This window comes from Pundamilia nyererei, unplaced genomic scaffold, assembly GCF_000239375.1.
Source record: "Pundamilia nyererei isolate P.nyererei 1_Seehausen unplaced genomic scaffold, PunNye1.0 scaffold00080, whole genome shotgun sequence".
Classification (NCBI taxonomy): Eukaryota; Metazoa; Chordata; class Actinopteri; order Cichliformes; family Cichlidae; genus Pundamilia; species Pundamilia nyererei.
In genome coordinates, this window is record NW_005187481.1 from 1,553,393 (window position 1) to 1,574,504 (window position 21,112).

Here is a 21,112-nt window from a genome sequence, read left to right on the forward strand (position 1 = left end):
AAATGCTACGGCAAGGGGGAGCCAGGACGCCAGGTCAGGGGGGAGATATCATCACCCCCACCCGAGATTGGGTACCAAGCCCCAAGTGCGATAGGAGAAGGATCGTTGAGTGCAAGAGGAACTGACCTGAAAGATAGGATCATGGCCAAGCTTGAAACCTGGACCTCCCGTAGCCGGTTACCAAGATTACGTGAAGTACCCTCAGAAGGTCTCCTAGATGATGTTAATGCAGCACTACGGATGATACCTACAGCCACGATTACCGACACTAACAAGCTGATCTACAATACGGCAGCAGTGATCAGTGAGATGCTTGGCTACAAGTTGAACAGCCACAAGGGGCAGTACCCTCCATGGAGAAGGAGGCTAGAGGCTAAGATCAAGGCAGCACGGAGGGAGGTTAGCCAACTATCGGAGTTGCAGAAAGGCGCGATGAGTGAGGTGCCTAAGAAGTACAGGAAGCTGTCCATACCTGAGGCCTTGGAAACTGCCAATCAACGGCTCACAGCCTTGGCCAGCCGCTTGAGGAGGTACACCAGAGAGATAGAAGGCAAGAGAATAAACCAGCTGTTCTCCACGGAACCAGCCAAGGTGTACTCTCAGTGGCAGGGGAACAATATGAGAACAGGCTGGAGGCAGAACAATACTGGAAGAGCATATGGGAGAAGGACGCAACCTATAACGGCAATGCTCAGTGGCTAGTGGATCTGAGGGCAGACCACAGCGACCTCCCCAAACAGGGTCCAGTAACCATCACAGTGGCAGATATCCAAGAAAGGGTCTCCAGTATGAAGAGTTGGACAGCACCAGGCCCTGACATGGTTCACTCCTACTGGCTGAAGAAGCTGACTGCACTCCACGAGAGCCTGGCAGCACAAATGAACCAGCTGCTAGTTCACGAGAGACACCTGGAATGGCTAAGCGAAGGCCGGACGGTCCTGATCCTAAAGGACCCCCAGAAGGGACCGGTCCCCACCAACTACCGACCAATAACCTGCCTCAGCACCACGCGGAAGCTCCTGTCAGGCATCATAGCGGCTAAGATGAACAGGCACATGGGTCAACACATGAGCGGGGCACAGAAAGGGATGGGCAAGAATACCAGAGGCGCAAAACACCAGCTACTGGCAGACCAAGCAGTCAGCCGAGACTGCAGGACCAGACTGACCAACCTGTGCGCTGCCTGGATTGATTACAAGAAGGCCTATGACTCAATGCCCCACAACTGGATCCTGGAATGCCTAGAACTATATAAGATCAACAGGACCCTGGGAGCATTCATCAGGGGATGTGGCGGACAACACTGGAGGCCAACCTCAAGCCTATAGCACAAGTCACCATCAAGTGTGGGATCTACCAAGGAGATGCTCTGTCCCCACTGCTGTTCTGCATAGGCCTGAACCCCTTGCAGAGGGTCAGGCAAGTCCTGAGGAGTCACCTGAACGGTAAGAACAAGATCCGGGCTATCAACACCTACGCCCTGCCCGTGATCAGGTACCCTGCTGGGGTAATAGGCTGGCCAAATGAGGAGATAAAAGCCACTGACATCAAGACAAGAAAGCTCCTTACCATGCATGGAGGGTTTCACCCCAAGTCCAGCACCCTGAGGCTGTACGCTAAGCAGAAGGAAGGGGGCCGGGGACTGGTGAGTGTCAGCACCACAATCCAGGATGAGACAAGGAACATCCACGAATACATCACGAAGATGGCCCCAACTGACAGTGTGCTCAGTGAATACCTCAGGCAGCAGAAACCCAAGAAAGTGGAGGAAGGCGAGGAACCATCATGGAAGAACAGGCCCCTGCATGGTATGTACCACCGGCAGATAGAGAAGGTGGCCGATATCCAGAAATCCTACCAGTGGCTGGACAAAGCTGGACTGAAAGACAGCACAGAGGCACTAATCATGGCAGCACAGGAACAAGCACTAAGCACAAGATCCATTGAGGCTGGAGTCTATCACACCAGGCAAGACCCCAGGTGCAGGCTGTGTAAAGATGCTCCAGAGACAATCCAGCACATAACAGCAGGGTGTAAGATGCTAGCAGGCAAGGCATACATGGAACGCCATAACCAAGTGGCCGGCATAGTGTACAGAAACATCTGTGCCGAGTATAACCTGGAAGTCACGAGGTCAAAATGGCAGATGCCCCCAAGGGTAATGGAGAATGACCAAGCTAAGAGCCTGTGGGACTTCCAGATACAGACGGACAAAATGGTGGTGGCTAACCAACCAGACATAGTGGTGGTAGACAAACATGAGAAGACGGCCGTAGTGATCGATGTAGCGGTTCCGAATGACAGCAACATCAGGAAGAAGGAACACGGGCTCAGAGAAGAGCTCGAGAAGATGTGGAGGGTGAAGGTGACGGTGGTCCCAGTGGTAATCGGAGCACTAGGTGCAGTGACTCCCAAGCTAGGCGAGTGGCTCTGGAATATTTGGTATAACTATTCCTGAAGTAGTCTTCAGGCTTCATGAAGGACATTTGGAGCACTTCTTTGGATGCTGGCTGCTTTTTGTTCTGTATTCTATCAAGGTGATCACACACTGCTTCAATAATGACTTAATATTATTATAATGACCACTTATTCTTTTGTCCTCTACTTGCCTAGTTACTCAAAATTTTTAATGGACACACTGCACACCATGCTGAGATATGTAAAGTTTTTAGTGACGGTCTTTGGGAATCACCTTGTTGGTGCAAAAATACAATTTTATGTCTGTCAAACTCATAAACTCTCATCTGTATTTTTTTGCTTTCTTTCATTCTTCAACTAAAGAAATGGTAAGAGATTTTAGATTTTTGCAACAGGCTGCTAAGCAAAGTGCCTAAAGCCACATTTTAAAATTGGTTCCTTACTTTCTTCTGAAAATGATCAGTTTCATACACGGGACTAATGAGTGAAAATTAAAGGAAAACTCTGAAAGACCTTCAAAAAGCCAGGAAAACTATTATGACTCCTTGAAAGCAAAATATAAAGAAGTGAGGAGTGGCTGAACACTTCTGGACAATACTGCATAAAATATAGGAAACAGTGGAGACGTGAGGCTATAACAAAGTTAATGCTAGTGCCAGGAAAAGAGGCATATGTGGTTGCATGAAGTAGTTAAGGTGGTCTATGTAAGAATGAAAAGACTAAAGCAAAGAGTCGATTAGATGTTTTACGTCCAAATATCTACATGCATTCAGCTGAGTTTTAATTTGATATCTATGCATTACCTATTTACACTCTAGCTATAGTCTGTTGGTCACAAATGTAACAAAGTTCTGTATGACAGACTTATTTTTGCCAAAAATGTCTCATTTCAATAAACAGTGCTGTGCAAGGAATTCAAGTTCAGAAGTCATGTTTCCAGCTATAAATTACAAAATTCACATTTCATCTGAGCCCAGTACTAAGGCTGAACCCAGCTCTGATCTGATATTCTACTCTCAATAAACAAATAAGAAAAAGGAAAGAAAGGTTTTTGTGTTCACAGGTCCAGTGTCTTCACACCATCCTTCATTTCTGGGATACCTACTCTGCAGACTTCCAGAAATGTCCAGGGTGGGACAGTCTGCGGTTGAGTTTGGGTAGCTTCTCCAGCATGTCAGCCAGCTGCGTAAAGGTCGGCCTTTCTCTCAAGTCGTACGCCCAGCAGGCAGAAAGGATTTCCTGAAACAAGAAACCACTTCGTTTCAATGTGACTGGCAAACCATTGACCCGCACTCACCGCACTGTGAACTACAATCGATTGACCTAAAAACTGCTGCAACATCTTGATATCGTTGCATCAGCATGGGTATTTTCCTCTCTTACACAAGCAGAACAAACATCTACATTTCTGAATGACTGACACACTCATGGTCCAACTCACAGTGACCTCCTTTCCCAGGCTGATTTCTGCCAAAATCTTCTTTATGCCCTCTCCGCTCCCCACCTGCCAGATGGTAGCTTCCACAGGCTGGTTAGTGATTGGCCAGTCCCTAGCTTGAAGCTCATACCAAATTGTGCTTGAAGTGGGGAAAAGGAAGAGCATTTTTTTTTTTAATTCAAATGGTGGACTTCCTTTTTAGTCAGTGAAAGTTATGACAGAACTCAACTAGATGTGCATGAAGAACTTACCCAAAGGCGTACACATCTGCTGCGGTGGAAAAAGGAAGGCGGTCCTCATTGTTACCTGGGCTCATTCTGCGCACAATCTCTGGTGCGAGATAACAAATCCAGCCATGTGGAAGTTTGAGTTTATTTTCACGCCTGGAAAAACAAACAAACAAAAAAGCAGTTTTCAGTAACACTTTAAATGGAGGGGAAAAGATATATTAAGAGGACAAAATGCATTCACTAAATAAAGTCCCTTACTCCTGTTAGCTACTAATGAACCATACACAAAAGGAGGCAAAAATTAGTAAGATGTGCGCTCAAAACGTGCTTCAGAAATCAAGAGTGTCCAGAAAATGATTGCAATTTTACAATCAGGAGAGTTCCCTCTTTTTACTGGCTGAGAAAGGAGATGCCTACAGAAGTAGCACTGCAGACCTCAGCTTATCACAGATCAGTGGGCGTCCCCGGGTAATAGAGTGGTTTTAGCACTGCTTTAGTTAAGGTCATAGTTTTAAGGTCTCTTTGGGGTGTGGAGCGGTGGACATGTTTCTTACCTTCCCTCCTGAACAACTCCAGAGATCCCAAACAGGCCAAAGTCTGCGATCACAACCTTATTGGTGTCATGAAAAACGTTCTTTGACTTCAAGTCTTTGTGAACAATGCCTTTGGCATGCAGATAGCCCATTCCCTGTCCAGGCCAACGGTGTTCAGACAAAGGAAAACACAGTAATAGAAAATTATATCTTTGACTACACAGTTCTGCTATGTTTTAGTACGTAACATGATTTTCCCCCCCTAAGATGTCACGTTTCTCACAAATTAACACACAAAAAAGAAACAAATACCTTTACAATCTCCTGAGCAATTTGTCTTGTCTTGTTAATATCCAGAGTGTTTTTAGTGTCTCGAACTACTGAGTAGAGTGTCCTCCCTTTACAAAAACTGCAGGAGTTAGAGGAAAATCATTCTATTAAAGCAAACACATGCATCCGGTTTAGAATCGTTTTTGAGGTAACCTGTGATATTTTTGTTCTCACCTGGTGATAATGGCCAGGTGGGGTGGAGCCATGCAGGCTCCCATAAAGAGGACCACATTCTCATGCCTGGTCTGTCTGTAGTTCATCACCTCCTTTTTAAAGAGCTTCAGGTGGTCCTGATTGTTCCCATCGATCTCAAGAAGCCGGATGGCCACCTCGCCGTGCCACCGGCCCTTGTGCACTTTTCCCCAGCGGCCCTGGATAAACAAAACACAAACTGTCTGATTTTTTATTTTTTTCGAGTGTGCAACACACTAGGAATTCGTTGGGTAGATTCCTCACCTTTCCTATGAGCTCCCCAAGGTCCAGCTGCTCAAAGGGGATGTCCCACTCTTGCAGGTAAACGCTGGTCTGACTGGCCTTGCGGGAGATGGGGCCCTTCCACTGGTTTCCCCGAGAGTTGGGCAGATCATCCAGCTCGTCGCACTCGCCGTCGGAGCCCATGTGCATCCTGATCTCCCCTCTGTCGTCCTCATCTTCTCCTCCATCCACATTGTCCTCATCATCCTCCTCATCGTCCTCCTCCTCCTCCCCTTCGTGATCTTCATCTTCGACCTCGACCTCCTCATCCCCTTCCTGCAATAGTGTGGCGATGGTTTTTGTAAAAGTTGATTTAAAAAAGAAATCTACCAAATATAAATTTAAAACTGCCGATGAACATTTTGTAAGCCAGTGTTGCCACCTGAGCAGGTTCTAATCAACAGATGTCACAGGGACTTTTAGTCACATTTGGATGTTTTAATTAAATCTCAATCTTCAGTCACCTGAGCTAATTTCATACCCCAGTTGACAATTGTCCAACCTTTTAGGAAATCAAAGTATGAGTGTCTAAAAACTGAAAACAAAATTAAACAAAACCAATTTCTGAAGGTGTGACACTGAACAGCTTCACTGTACAGACTAATAAGCAAAGAGCCAGGAAACAGTACAACAAAAGAATATTTTGTAGACTGCATCTCCAGCATTACCTCTTCATCGTCATCTTCTACCAGCTCATCATGTACGTCGTCTGATGATTGCTCTATCTCACTGCTGTGACACAGAACACTGATATCAGAGGGGTTCAAAGCAAGACAAAAAAAATAAATAAAAGGCTGTTTCCGAAAGAGTGACACTGCACAAAATGCAAGTTATGCCAGAGTACAATGATCTGCAGCTAGTTTAAGCTCTATATTTCATTTTAAATAGTACAAAGACATCATGACAAATGGTGAAGGTGAGATTCCGATAAAAGCACCAAATGTTTTCCGTGGATGACAGATCTATACTGCAGGCAGGCCAGTTTTAATGATTTCTTTGAACTGTTCTGTTTCCAGAGTGGAATGATTGTACAGCATACTTCTTTAAAGCCTTTAAAAAAAAACAAGAATTGGGTGCATAAGCTTGAATTTACTTTGGATCATCTTTAATTGAAGTGTCATTGACAAACTTTGAAGTTTCAAAGCAAAATAAAGTTTCTCACGTTCAACATTTTACATTTATTTAAAGGTTTTGCTGTGTTATTCAATTAAACATGTGGTTTACATAATTTGCAGATCATCACATTCTGCTGTTATTTACATTTTAGAGCATTCTGCCATTTTTAAGAAACAGGGTTGTAAATAACCAAAACCACTGTGTAGTCACTAAAACTTGGATTAAAGCTTGAGACAAAAAAGTCTTACACTCTGTCCTGAAGAACATCTGAGTGGAAATGTGCAGGACTGGAAACATCTGCAGAGGAAAATGACACCAGTTAGGGATGACCGATGGGAGCAAAAGCTACAGAGCCAGCACCACACATGAACATGACTGCTCATGCAATTTCCTACTACTTCCAGCAGATGGCATCAGAATGCTGCCACACAGTCAAACACAGCTAATCTAACTACTATAACCCTTAAAAGCAAACATGCAGGAGACAGAAAACTGTAAAGAAGCCATGGTGTGGAGGGAGAGAGGGATGAAGGGATCTTAACAATGTAGTATTACACTTTGGGACCATCAACTCACCCGGGAAGATAAATTGCTGTCTATGCTGAAAGTAACAGGCAGCTTTTTCAAAGAAAAAGAGAATTGGAAGAGTGATAAGCAAGACAAGGGACACAAGGGTTTTTGGTTAGAGAAGCTTTGAATTAAGAGATCTTCTTAAAAACTCCTTTTAGTGTTAATATTGTGTATTTGGGGAAAAAGGATAAGTAGTTGTGGGAGCGCCACACTCCTGAACCGGAAAAGATTCATCGTCAAATGCATTGAGGAAAAATCAGAACAATGTCAGCATGCATGTTTCAGTATATACTCTACATGTGTATCTGTGCATCTGTGATTGTGATTCTGTACCCAAGCTTACCCGGGAAATTAAATCGGCTGTCTCGATGACCTTTGGGTGAAGGGTTGGGCGGTGGTGTGGCACTGGGGGGGTTGCTCTGCTGGAAGGGTGCTGGGGAGGAAGGTGTGGATGAAGTGGTGGAGGATGGGTTGCTGCTGGAGTCCAGCTGGTTCAGCACTGGTGGATGATCCTGCTGGGACCGGGATGGAAGGTTACAACACTAAGCATGATTGCTATTTATTAGCCATGTTGCATTGCCTTCAAGATTCCTTCAACAAGCTCTATGCTTTATTTTCCTGTCAGTGCACACTTTAATAGTCAGGTGTGATTTCAGATACATTATCTTTACAATGGTTAGCATGGACAGATGATGGAGATAATGGAGGTATATGTATTGGCATAATAGTTCAAGGTAATTAAAAAGGGACTACACACACGGCAGTTCTCTGAAAGTTCTTTTAATTTACCTTTTTCGTAATAGCCTTTGGTAGTGTGCCAAACTGCGGTGCTTCCTGCGGCCGGTCCACTGGGTTGTTTATATCAGAGGGAACTGACTCGGTCCTCCGAATTTTGGCAACTGTGGGAGAAAACCAATCATGTCACAAACAGGCATGAATGCCAAATAGATTTAGCCCATCAGCTGCACAGCGTGGGATGAAAGAAAACTTACTTGGTAGAAAGGAGATTCTGCAGGATGGAGCTTCCTTTGTACATTTGTTGTGGCACTTTAATCTGCATTAGCAAAAAAACCCCAAAAAACATAGGCAGCATATGAGAGGCTTAGCGGTAATTCGTAATTAGCACCAACGTGCCTTACACCCAGATCAAGATTTAGCCAAGACATCAGATTCCCACCTTCCTAAAACACATGTGCCTTCTAACGGAGCTTTTTTTTTCACCACTTTTTTGGGTTGTGTTTGTGACAGTAATTAACTCACCGACAGTGTTTGCACTTAACTCCAAACATCATGTTTTTCTGGCACACTTGACATGTCTGGGACAACCAGGATTTGGTGGAAAACCTAAAAAACAAAACATAAAAGCTTCTTACGGACCCACTCTGTATTAGATCGCTGTAAAGTTTAATTTATAAATGGTCTGGACTTGTATAGCGCTTTACTAGTCCCAAAGGACCCCAAAGCGCTTTACACATCCAGTCATCCACCCATTCACACACTGGTGATGGCAAGCTACATTGTAGCCACAGCCACCCTGGGGCGCACTGACAGAGGCGAGGCTGCCAGACACTGGCGCCACCAGTAGGCAACAGGTGAAGTGTCTTGCCCAAGGACACAACGAACGAGACTGTCCAAGCCGAGGCTCGAACCGGCAACCTTCCGATTACAGGACGAACTCCCAACTCTTGAGCCATTATTGCATTAACAGCAAATCTATCTTTTCTAGGCATTGAAAGGTCTACCTGTGCGTGACTGCAAGCCCTATATCCCTCCTTATTGCTTGTGGGGAGCTGCGATGCACTGCTACATTATCTAGAAAGAGACAGAAAGAATGCAAATGATGAGTAATGATTACAAGGATGGCTGACTGAGGTGATGTTAAGTTAAAGCCTTTATTTACATTCAAGCACAAAAACACACACAAGATCATTATAGCAATGTTGCAGAACCAAAGACTTTTACATCGTGTCAGTAAAGTGGACCTATCATGTCTTTACTCCTGTTTTTCTGTGGATTCCAATTTTAATATTGCCAAAATTTCAAATAGTGATGTCAGTGCATCTGTAGTAGCAGTTCCTATGAGCCAAAAGCTCAGATTTCAGACTGCATTTTTTACTCTTATATCTCATTTAGTGGTTGTGTTCTTAATGTGGTCATTTACAACACACAGTCTTAAGCTTTGAGTACACCTGTTCTTTAGATCTGTTCAGACAAACAAAGTAAAGCTGTCTTTAAGAGAATGAACTGACAAGTTGCACCAAGGCCCCGTATACAAGAACTATTTTGATCTACGAAGCTGGAAATTAGCACAATAAGTCCACTTTAAGCAGGTATATTCAGCAAAATTAAAAGTGCATGCATGCAGCTGACTCACTCTTAATTGTGCTGTGCTCCTCCAGCAGTGTGGGAGTTCCAGGAAGGGTGTAAGGTGCTGTGTTGGCAGCTGGGGTGGCACCGGGTGTCCTTGCAGACACGGCGGGGTAGCGAGAAGGCGAATCCTCACATCCGTTACCGTTGACTTGCATGTTCAGGAACAACTTGTTCTTTTTAACACACCTGGAAACGCACAGAAAGAAGAGTGAATCAGCAGGTGCTGTATACTGAACTGCTTACTTACTATACTGCAAAGGACAGATTATGTAAGGGCCTGGGAGAGGCACGTTGGAGAACCTTAATTGCATTGGCACACGAAGGGCAGGGTGACATCCTTAACACCCAGAGTGAAGTCACAAGGAGTGAAGGGCTAAGCGGTGCCAGGTCTGTGGTTTATACGCACATGCACACAAACACGTGAGTAGCCACAGTTGTAAAAATTTGCAAAAAGACTATCAGTCTAGTACTGCGACTTGCGACCTCCTTACATAAAGTAACACTTTTGTAATATACTGCACAACATATGCAGAGTGAGAATAAACCTCCAAAAGCATATAGTGTCCTATGTTAGCCATTTATTCCATTTTTTTTTTAAATAAAGTTTTCCACAAACCGATATTATGGATAAACATGTGATTGCATTGTGCTTGGGCAGCCAGTCCTAGTACAGAGGTTAAAAAAACATTAGATATTAAGAGAGAGAGGGATAGAGAGAAACTGTGTGTTTCTTGCCACCTCTGAGCATTAGAACTAGGAAATACTTCCTGTTTTGACATGACTCATAATCTCTGGGAATCTGCGTGGGGATTAGCTCCACTCATACAGCGAGAGCAAAGGAGCAACAGGCAGTATGTGAACGGATGTGAAAGAGGAAGGGGAAGAGGGAGAGAGAGCGAATGAGGACATATCTAAGGAAAACTGCTTCTGTCCCGACAGAGCGCAAGGCAAAATTAAGAGTGAGACATCGGGCAGGACTGGGGCATTTTATCAAGTCCTTTATAAAATGTCAAACAACAAGTGCTCTTTCAGTTGATAGTAATAACAAACTGAAAAAAAAAAAAACCATCCCTTGTGAGACGGCTTGTCAGCTGGCCAACGCCGTTTGCTGGCCAGCACAAATCAGAATTTTGTCCTTTTCCTTTCTGTGAAGCAGCAGAAACTAAACACTTCCTGCAAAAACAAGCTGAGATTCAAATTTCAGTGAAATAAAAGATACCCCCCCCCCCAAAAAAGCAAACAGAAAACCCCCAAAACACATACACACTCCCCACAACAGAAGCAATCTGTCACAATTACAGTGCCATCTGAGGATTCCCCACTTAGTTCCAGTCTGACCTACTTATAAAAAGCTGCAAATGAGGTGAATTCTTGAGCAGTTTCTTCAAACCACCCATTAACAGCTTAGCACCTACTTGTTGGTGGGAGGGTCCTCGATGCGGTTGCCCAGCTGAGACTCGTGGCTTTTGCTGCGCGTCAGTGTGATGTTGGGAAGCAGGTGCAGTACCTTGCGGGATGGCGGGGGAGGGGTGCAGGGAGGCTTCAACCGGTGACGCCTCTTTGAAGGAGGCGTTATAGGTGGGGTGGAGATGTGCCCATGGAGGCGGGCTGCGCGGGCGAAGGACATAGGGAATGGATCTGTGAGAGGGCTGTCGCCATGTGCGTCTGGCGTGGGCGCCGCTGACACCGAGCCTGAGCGAGGGTGGGGGAAGGTTGCGCAGGGAGTGGATGGGGTGGACTGGATGGTGGATGGGCGGGCTAGAGGCGAGGGGCTGTGTGTGCGGAGTGGGGTCCCCAGGTTGGTTAGCTGGTCCGCTGTCAGCAGAGAGCCGCTGTCCCTCCTGGTGGGCTCAGACAGCCAGAGACTGCTGTCATCTCTTAGTTCGCCTCCTGGAAGAGACATGAAACAGACCAAAAATAAATAAATAAAAAGACTAATAGAAAATCCGTGGGAAATATACTCTAGGAACATCAAAGTGTAAACCCATACCTGATTCAGTAGCACTCCTTAGACAAGAGAGGGCAGCACCGAGTCTGCCACATTCTTCTGAGCTGGACCCAAGTCTTCGCATCGTGTCTCTCACCTGAGCTCCTGTCATCTGCAGTAAGGTATCCAGCGACAGCTTTGCCTCCACGGCCTGCAGAGGAGCAAAACAAAAGCCCATGACAGAAGCTCTAATCTATTACAACGTGAAGCAGTATGTTAGTGACAAGCTTTGTACAACAAAAGAGAGCAAAATAGCCCAAAAGAACTATGCTTATATGGCATTCATAAAAAATATTTTTTGTTCCGAGTGTACCCTCAATCAGCCACAACAACACTGTTTGTAGTGAGGCTGAAACTGAGCGTTAAAAAGGGCAGAATGTTGCAGTGCTCAGCAGGTTATTCAACATCTGACTCGGGACAGTTCCTGGAAATCACTGTTAATCCTGTTTGTTTGGGGTATTCCAAACACTACTTTGTCTGCTTATCTGATTTTTCATTAGCTGCATAGAGCAGAAGCTGAACACCAAGTTCAAAGCTGAGCTGGGGTTTGACAAAAAACATGGCTTAATATTTTCTGTCTATGTGAAACCTCTTATACAAGTGTAATGACTGTACAATGGTGAAGGTAACTTTGGCAACAGTAAAACAGGAAGTAAACAGTGATGCAGTAAGATGCAGAGTTAATACACACACCACACTGTGAGAACTGGGAAGCACTAGTGGGCCACAAAGTAAGAAAACAGAAGCACATGCTTTATAATCTTTTTCCCCAATGGCTGAACGGATAAAGACACAAATTCATATAGGCTTGGATACTCTATGTGGACACAATTGTGAATTGTAAATAATATGAAGTATTGGGTGTCATAAATAAAGAAAAAAAAATCCAAATGGAGGATTAACAGTGTGTTAAAGTTAACAGTGCTCACATTAGTTTTGATTGACATTAGCTGACCAGTATTTAATTAAGCATTAAGTCTGTATCTTTATTAATACTCAAAAGTTATCAGTTTTGAAATTAAAACAAAGAACGCTTAATCGTGACTGCTTTACAAATTGAAATTAAACCCTAAATGTAATCCACTCAGCAGCTGCGATATTTCTAGCATTTGTTTCAGAGTGGAAATTATTGTAGCACTTTATAATAGGCAAATTGTAAATAGTTTGCGATACTTTTTTGACTGACTATTATATTGTATTACGCGTTATATCACAGCTGATACCAGACAATATCAGCATTGTCAACATTTACATTCTCATGACACTGGGGCATATAAAAATTTATGTAAATGATGAAGGCCTAGTCACTGGTCAATGTTCAGAGCAGCAAATACTGCCGTTTATACAGAGCCATGGGCCTCTCAGAGACGCACAACATGTCCTTTAGTGTTAGTCCACTGATGCACGTGTCACAGCCACAGTGACAACTCTTTAAAACAAGTATTATAAACATTTAGCTTTATAGATAAACCATGCAAATAGCTTTTTTAAATGCACTACGCTGTATCATTTACAAAGCTCTGGAGGCATCACGCTGAACTTTACAAAAAGCCACAAAGCATTTGTTAAACAAATAGTTGTGTTATTTTAAATTCAAAAATTCAAAAAAATAAAGTTGATAAAATTTCAAAATAAAGTCACATTGCACACGTTTAGCTTCACTTTTAGGTTAATGGTAACAAACCATTAAACACGGATTTATTAATTATGAAATTAATTTTGTTATACATCTACTCTGCTTTGCTTTCCCAATTCTACACATCTAAACCAGCGCCACATGTTTAACCCTTTCATGCATGAATTATGACAACCTCAATCATGATTTTTAAGTATTTTTATTCGTCTTTACGCATGAAAAGATGAATAAAAATACTTAAGAAAAAAATCCTGATAGAGGTTGTCATAATTCATGCATGAAAGGGTTAAATAACAATGATTACAATGAAACACGTCATACATCTATAGTAATATTAAATGACCAGATGGGTGGCCGGTTATGGAGTGACACAGCAGTGTCCAATGTAGTGGTTTATGTGCTATTAAACCATCAACACTGACACAAATACAAGGAAACAGCCTCTGAATAGCTGTCCACTGTAGTGACCACTATGTATGAAAGGGTTAAGACTCGTCTCTGTGTGGCTTTCCTTTTTAGCCCGCTGTCTAGTTCCTCTCTAATGTTTTGGGTCATCTTGCTAACCACCCAGGCTGTCTTCCTTTTTTACTTCCCATTTTTGAAAATTTATTATTTCAGCAGACAGTAAAACTCAACAATAAGGCATCACAGGGTGTCGTAAACCAGACTGTTCCACTTTGGTTGATACTCAAACCCCATTTGGATGATAATTCCATTTCTTGACTATTGAAAATTTTTTTTAATGCATTTATTTTATCTGAACTTGTAGCATTACAGTGAATCACCGAGGCTGCTCGCTCAAGTCAATCTCCTCAAATTTCAATAAAAACTGAAAAAAGTGGAGGCGTTCTTTATGACCTCCAGTGTACTACCAACTCCCACTTATTTAAGCATTTAGCACTGCAGTTTTCCTTTCATATTCCTCTGTTTCCAGCCTTTTATGTGCTTTAAAAAAATGTAGTCTGCAAGATTGGAGATGTACAAACCTGGAAGGGCGGGGCTTTCTTTTTACAGCCGAGTTACTGAAGCGGCGAAATAAAACAACAGCGCAATCAACAACTGATGGATGACAGAAGGAAATAGGGCCAAATCCAGTGAGTTTAGGATGTTTCTTTTGACTGGGGAAGTACGCAATCACTTATCAGTCAGGTTAAACCCTTGCTCTCAGGGGCAAACACTGATCACAAAACTAGGGCAACCTCCCACACTAGTGTGTACACTAGAACCAAAACATAGCACACGTACACACTAAACCACACACATGTAAGGGGTGAGTGATGTGATATTTAAAGTTGCTGTCGGCCCTCTACTCTCATTCTATTTCCTCACTCAGAACATAGTTACAGCAAAGCCTGCATACGTGACCGTTTCACTGGGGCCTCCTATACATGCAGTATTATGTCGGCTCTGTTTTAATTAATATGGGCCCTTCACAGGTTAGAATCCCCAGTAGGAATTCTCTGTATTAAGTCATCTACATAATCCAGCTACAAATAAAACTGGACTGTCCATCACATAATCTAGCCATCATAGTATAAAGTGAGGAGATGCGCTGTAGACATCTCAGTCTAATAATATTTGGTCTAAATAGGTCATCAAAATGCCGCTACAGTCCTTCGTCCTTTGGGATGTCCCCGCCGGTCTACAAGACATACAAATGAGCACTTTCTATTTCATCAGAAAACCTCATCGTGTCTCATGCAAAGCTAAATTCTTTTGAAAGGAAGTGAGGTTTAAGAGTGAATGGACTAAACAGTAAACAGAGCACAAATAATCAGATACGGAACAAGGCCGCAACACAAAGCACATACAAGGCCGACACATATTAAAGAATAACGAGTGCAGAAGAGTTTTAAAAATAAAGCAGGTTACCGTCAGGTCACAAAACAAAGACAAATGGACTGGAACGACAAAAACACATAAGAGCTGACATGGATTAAAACAGTTTACAGCAGGACACGACAGGACAGGACAGGACGGGGGGAGAGAAAGGAGAGACAATTTTGACAACCCAATAAGAAAAATGATAAATCCAGGCGTTAAAACAAACAAACAAACAGCTGACAGCCACTAAACAATAGCGGAGCTTAAAAACAACACTGAAACAAAAATGATAAGTTAACCAGCTGGTAGCTTCTGCAATGGAAGACTGCACACGGCAATGCTCTAAAGTTTCATCATGATCAGAAGTGACAGCAAATAGCGAGTTCTGAAATTGCATTAATAAGGGAGGCTTTCTGCAGGAAATCTCTCTGCTCAAGACTCCCCACTGCTACACGAGGAGGTCAGAGGTCAGTGTCAGCTGCAGATTAGCAGGCTGGAGTCACAGTTCAGGAGCGGGACACTTGAGCAGTGCTGAACAACACATATTAAACATTTTACTGCACTACATGGTTCTCACACCCAAGGTCAGTTCTTTATTTTCTGGGTCATTGTCTTTTTGGGAGACCGACAGAAAGTGAAACAGACCTTACCCTGGTTCCACCACAGCCCAAGTGATCCAGCACCTAAATAAATGCGAATTGTTTATCTTTAGGCAAGGAACAGGTCATTATCTTATTTTAAAAGAATCTACTGAAAAACAAGACTTTAATATACCTGTTTTTTTTAATGTACATGTAACCATCAACAATGCTAGAGCAATGAAAAAGAAAAGGCAAAAGTGGATCAGTTAAAGAACTATAATAAAGATAAGTACACTTTGTACACTTGTATAAAAAGGGCCTTCTCTTCCCTCTTACAAACATGGCATGGAGCTATAAATAGCAGCAGAAGGCTGAGAATGAGATTTTTGAAGCATTCAAGACTTTCTCCGAGCACAGACCAGCATGTCTCTTCCAGTTTCGCTTTTTTTGCTTTGCTAGTTTTGTGAGCCTTGTTTCAGTAACAAAAAATAAAATTTGACAGTAGAAACAGTTATCTGAAATGAATCAGCTCAAGTTTAGATTTTGGCGCTGCCGTTCTCAGGACGTCAAAAATGAAGCAGCTTCTCTTTTTGAAAGGCACTTTGACGGCCGCTGGTTAATTCCTCATGCACATGTGAATGTTGACTGAGTGCACATCACAGACTACATATAAAAGACTTTTATACGCAGTCTTTGATGTGCTTATAGAACAGCTGTAAACGGGAGACAAACGCCAGTCACTCCGGCCAGAGTACTGGCGCCCAGACGATGACCTACCTCAATGAGCTCTGGTCGCAGGTTGATGGTGCGTAACCAGTCTCGCAAGTGTGGATAGCTGTCTAGGGCCTCGGGCCTCTCTGTCTCTGGCACTTTCTGCTTGCACTGGAGCTGTTTACAGATGTATTTCATCAGCTTCACCTGCAGGGAGCAATAGAGAACATAGCAGAGAAGGGAGGGGCAGGTTAGCGGGGGAGACTGGGAGTCTGCTACGAGCTACATGAGAAAGAGCAGGCATTCACTGTGAAGGGTATCTGTCACACCTGTGTTGGCAGGGTTTTATTGTTGCAGAGGTACCACCTTTAAAGCAGAAACAGACCGAAAACTGCTGTTTTCACACGAGTGACATGACACTGACCTGACACCAGATGAGCCTCTGTTACGATAAAGTCAGACACGTGAATATCTCCACACCCTCGCTTACTGTTTATTCCCCCTCTACTGAGCTCAGTGTACCTGCAGTGACAGCTCCAATGTTTCCCTGTGCCCTCAAAGAGACAAGCTAATTAGATATAAACTGCTATTATTATCCAGAGGAACAATGACCTGGTCATCTAATGAGAGCATCAGCAGTGCTGCCAAAGCAAATGTGTCTGTTTGCAGCTGAGAAGCATCAAAGTTCAGAGTGATGGAAAGAAAGTGCCCATGTGACTAGTTTCGTCCCACGGGCATTTTCCTTCAAACTTTCTTATTTTCTCTGAGCTTCTACAAATCTTTTACCCTCCACTTCATGACAGAGCCAAGGAGCCATCATTTTCTTTCCAGGTTTAACACATTGTGCACAATGTGATGCCTCTATGAGGCCAATTCTTCTCTCCTTTACATGTCATTTTTCTAATTTTTTTCAAAGTTAATTTTTTTCTTTATTTTTAATAGAGCTAGGGGCTTTCATCATAGCATTTCTAAACATAATTCATGGTTTCTAAAGAAATGTAGTATTTCTATTTGCACTACAGAATTATTACAGAGAAAGCGAAAATGACCATGATATTATTAGCCCTCTGAAAAACGGACCTTTTAACCGAGCCATAGCACAAAGCACTCCTGTGCAACGGTGTGCTTTAACTTTGTAATGCCCAGAGTTTGTAAAATCAATTCCCAAGTTAAAAACTGAGACACTAATCAGTTTAGATTTGAGAAAAAAGGTAGATGGACAAACAAAGTTACCACAGCACAGTACCATCAAGATATTCAAACACAGTACAGGACAAGTCTGACAGAGAAAGAAAACTAATGAGAGATGTGTTTAAAGACACCAGAACACCTGCTAAGACACTAGTGAATGACTTAGCCAAGCACGGAATTGTAATCTCAAAGAAGACAATCACTGGAACCCTGCACAGAAATGTACTGTGAGGTGACAAACCAAGAGACACCTTCAAGCCAGACTGAAATATGCAAAGGACAACCTGGAGAAAGATTATATGTACTGGAAATGTGTCCTTTTGTCAGATGAGACAAAACTAGAGCTCTTGGGCTGCAGAAATGCTGCTTATGTTTGGAGAAAGAAATAAGAGGTGTATAACCCAAAGAACACCACTGCAAGCTGTACACCTTTATGTGTACAATATAAAACTATTGTCCAGTATATTGAGATGAGCTGTAACTCTGTCAGGTTCTAAATAAAGTATTCCTTTCAACAAGATGCACAGACACCTACTTCTCCTCCGTTTTTTTTAATTAGCAGGCTGGGTGCAACCTTTGTTGTAGTGTCTCATGACATCAGACCCAACATCAGTTAACATCCCATCAGTTAATATTGCTTTACCTTGTTTTTGTAGAGGAATAAATGATCGGCCTATCAATGCAAATGATCCCACTGGAGTCTGCACAAATAAAATGTAAAGCTGTAACAATTTAATCTGATGCCTTCCAAATAACCCACGTTGAGCGCAGTGGTCCTGTGAGTAAGTATAACAATGCTCGCCGTGGTATTGGTTTGCAACGGCCTGCATTGTGCAGCTCAGCGTGACTGTATAGAGTGTCCTTATCTCACCGTCTATCTGTAAGAATCCATTACAGCAAGCAGCACCTTGAGATGAGCTGAACGGCACCAGCTACCTTTCGACCCACCGCGCACCTCTCGAGTGCCTGGGCAACAGCGACGAGCGTGTGTCTTTCTCTGCTCATTGAGCTTCCTCTACTCACCGACCAGACAGAAACCCGTACAGCATACCGCGCTTCTCTCGGAAAGTGTGGCCTTGGGATGTAAAAAGGCTTCTTCACAGCAGCCAACAAAAGCCTCTCCACTGGAGGCCAGAGAGATGAAAGATGATAGAAAGAAGTTAAATTCTCAACGTGTTGACCCTGACTGAAGCTTTTTAGCTCTGCGAGCAGTCGTCAATCATCAGCTGCAGTGAGAGCATTATAAAATAATAAAAATGAATGTAATCCAATGAAAAAGAAATATTACCAGCACACAAGAAAGCACCTTGTCATAAAAGCTTCTTTGGCTAAATCGAATGTGCCTAAATACAAACGTTTAGGTCTTACATGCCAAAGAGTGCAAGCAAGCTTTACTAAAAAAGGACAAAAACAGAGCAGCATTTCTGACTTCAACATGCATTCAGCTGCCAGAGGTTGGCCTTAGAGGCCAGTAAGTAAGACCAGCTCCCTCTCTGGGAGGAGTGAAAAGACAGGAACATATTTTGCTGGAAACCTTTTTACATATGGACATGTATGCAAATGTACTGGCGTGCACACACACACACACACACACACAGACCCATGTATACGGAGTAGATGGGAGATAGAAGCAGGACTGCACAAAGTGAACCTGTGATAAATGTGACATCCAATCCATTATAAACTCAGAATAACAGAGCCTGTAGTCCTTTTGGTTTTTTTAGATCAGGCCTAGCATGGCATTTGCTCAGTGTGGCTAATGAGCTAGCCTCCTGCTTTACCTCCCTATACACCAGTGCAGCCCTGTGACGTCAGGTTACCTAGCAACCCCTCTTCTGAGTCGTCAGCAACATTTCAGTGGGATTTTCCCAAACATGTGAAACACAGAGCTCAGGCAACATACATATCACCATATAAACATCCCAATGTGTAGGAGCAAAAACACGACCAACATTTCTTTTATATTGTTCCTCCCACAGAGAGCAGTCTCTTTACCCATTATCATCTAAATGGGTAAGGTAGACAGGAGGACACAAGCACGAAACCCCCTCACCGATATCAGTACTGTGCATAAGAAGAGCACAGGCACGCACACGTCAACAAAATAATGGCAAGCTGGCCTCGTGGATATTATTTTTGGTGCAAAGGGGAGAAAGCAGTGTTTGACGTGTGGCCCGGAGGGGGAAGGAGGAGGGGGGGGGGGGGGAATGGCGTCAGAGCCCACCTGTCAGCAGAGCTAAACAACACCATGGCAACAGCCTAATGCTGCGAGGGGATGAGTGACAGCCGGTTTGTTGGGCACCGAGGAAAGGAGAAGGGAGTCCGAGCACAGGCCAGCCTGACACAGCAGACTCGGGGAGCACATCCCACCGCTTCAGTTGTTTTGTTTTCTCAAGGCTCCTGCTGACACAGCCACTTCGGTGCACCTGCCAAGGCTATAAGCGTGGCCCTATCACAGAACTGAGCAACAATGCTCTATCCCCGGAAATGTTATTCGCAGATGAAGGTCAGCTCTCCCGCCCAGAAATCTGCACTCACGTCTTGTTGTCAGAACAGGCTCGCTGAATAAGAACACGCCTTATGTCATATATCATTAGCCATGTGGCCCCTCTGGACTAGGTAAGAAAAACCCAAAGAGGAGATACCGATATAAGTTTTGGTGGAGATTGAACAGAAAGTAGAGAGCACTGAAAGTCAAAGCACCTCTTAAAACTGTGTCCCAGAGATTTGCTTCATCATATCTGTATGCTACATTGTCACCATTGGCCAAAACAGGAAAAAAAAAATCTAATCTTGACATATTTATGCAGGGGCCAGGTCACAGAGGGGAGGTGGGGTGTGTCTGTCGGGTATAAACAGTTGACAGTCCAAGACAATGGCCTATAAATTGCCCCTCCTCCATCATTGTTAGCACCCATGCAAGTCGATGCTGGGTGGGAGTGGTAGGTCCAGGGGTACGTGTCTGTCTGAGCCTCAGACAGACCAAACAAGACACGTCTAAGAGGAGAACATGTGGCAAGTTTAGCCAGTTAAAATGTAAGGTTTAAAAGCTGCTGTGAGGCATTGCACTTTTAAACATTTTAAAAGGTCTATTTTTAGACAATTACAACCAGGTATGATTTACAGCTAGACAAAGCAAATCCCTTCTTCCCAGAAAAGAAAAAAGTACAGCAGGCCTCAAAATTACAGGATGCAATCCTCAACTCACCCCCAGTCGGTTTAAGAATAGATCAACATCTGCCTACACTGTTCAACAGTATGTACTTCTATCTTATTGGTTACAACAAAAACAACAACAACAAACAGAGAAAGGGTCAGGGCTGATATAGTCACTACAGTTGTGTTTCCTCCTTTATACCCCCCCAACAGCAAACACACACACAGCAGTTGTCATGTCATGAGAAGCAGCACAGCGGATTGGCTTTGATTCTCCCCTCCCCTTTCCTCCCTGCTCTCCCTTCTCGAACGGGCTCTTTGCGCGTCATTTGATTTTCTTATTTAACAACCAACCCTGAAAATGCGTAGGAAGAAAGATGTCTAAATATAGACGCAGCCACAACAGCTCGCACCACGAGCGTGCAGCAAACTCTCTCCAACACTGTGAGGAGACAAAACAGAGTGACGCTTTGCTGTTTGCATTATATAGAGAGGTGATGAAAAAGAAAGGTAAGGGCACAGGCTGCTTTTATGGAAAGACTTACAG

The 21,112-nt window shown here is 43.6% G+C and overlaps 1 protein-coding gene across 8 annotated transcripts in view; it reads right to left on the reverse strand.

The window, feature by feature from the left end:
* ksr1a (kinase suppressor of ras 1a) overlaps positions 1-21,112 on the reverse strand; it is a 30,875-nt gene that overhangs the window by 2,150 nt on the left and 7,613 nt on the right. For 2 of the 8 annotated variants that reach the window (XM_013912092.1, XM_013912086.1), the window contains 19 exons: positions 16,285-16,425; positions 11,470-11,617; positions 10,895-11,369; positions 9,484-9,665; positions 8,852-8,921; positions 8,370-8,453; positions 8,102-8,163; positions 7,899-8,008; positions 7,453-7,624; positions 7,116-7,157; positions 6,788-6,836; positions 6,092-6,170; positions 5,406-5,699; positions 5,124-5,320; positions 4,932-5,028; positions 4,641-4,774; positions 4,108-4,239; positions 3,860-3,995; positions 3,524-3,657 (listed from right to left, as the gene is read on the reverse strand). In XM_013912092.1, coding sequence (XP_013767546.1) covers positions 3,524-3,657; positions 3,860-3,995; positions 4,108-4,239; positions 4,641-4,774; positions 4,932-5,028; positions 5,124-5,320; positions 5,406-5,699; positions 6,092-6,170; positions 6,788-6,836; positions 7,116-7,157; positions 7,453-7,624; positions 7,899-8,008; positions 8,102-8,163; positions 8,370-8,453; positions 8,852-8,921; positions 9,484-9,665; positions 10,895-11,369; positions 11,470-11,617; positions 16,285-16,425 — 2,738 coding nt within the window. Of the gene's footprint in view, positions 1-3,523; positions 3,658-3,859; positions 3,996-4,107; positions 4,240-4,640; positions 4,775-4,931; positions 5,029-5,123; positions 5,321-5,405; positions 5,700-6,091; positions 6,171-6,787; positions 6,837-7,115; positions 7,158-7,452; positions 7,625-7,898; positions 8,009-8,101; positions 8,164-8,369; positions 8,454-8,851; positions 8,922-9,483; positions 9,666-10,894; positions 11,370-11,469; positions 11,618-14,088; positions 15,102-16,284; positions 16,426-21,112 lie in introns of those variants that run through there. The other 6 variants (XM_013912087.1, XM_013912088.1, XM_013912093.1 and 3 more) reach the window with 6 other exon arrangements.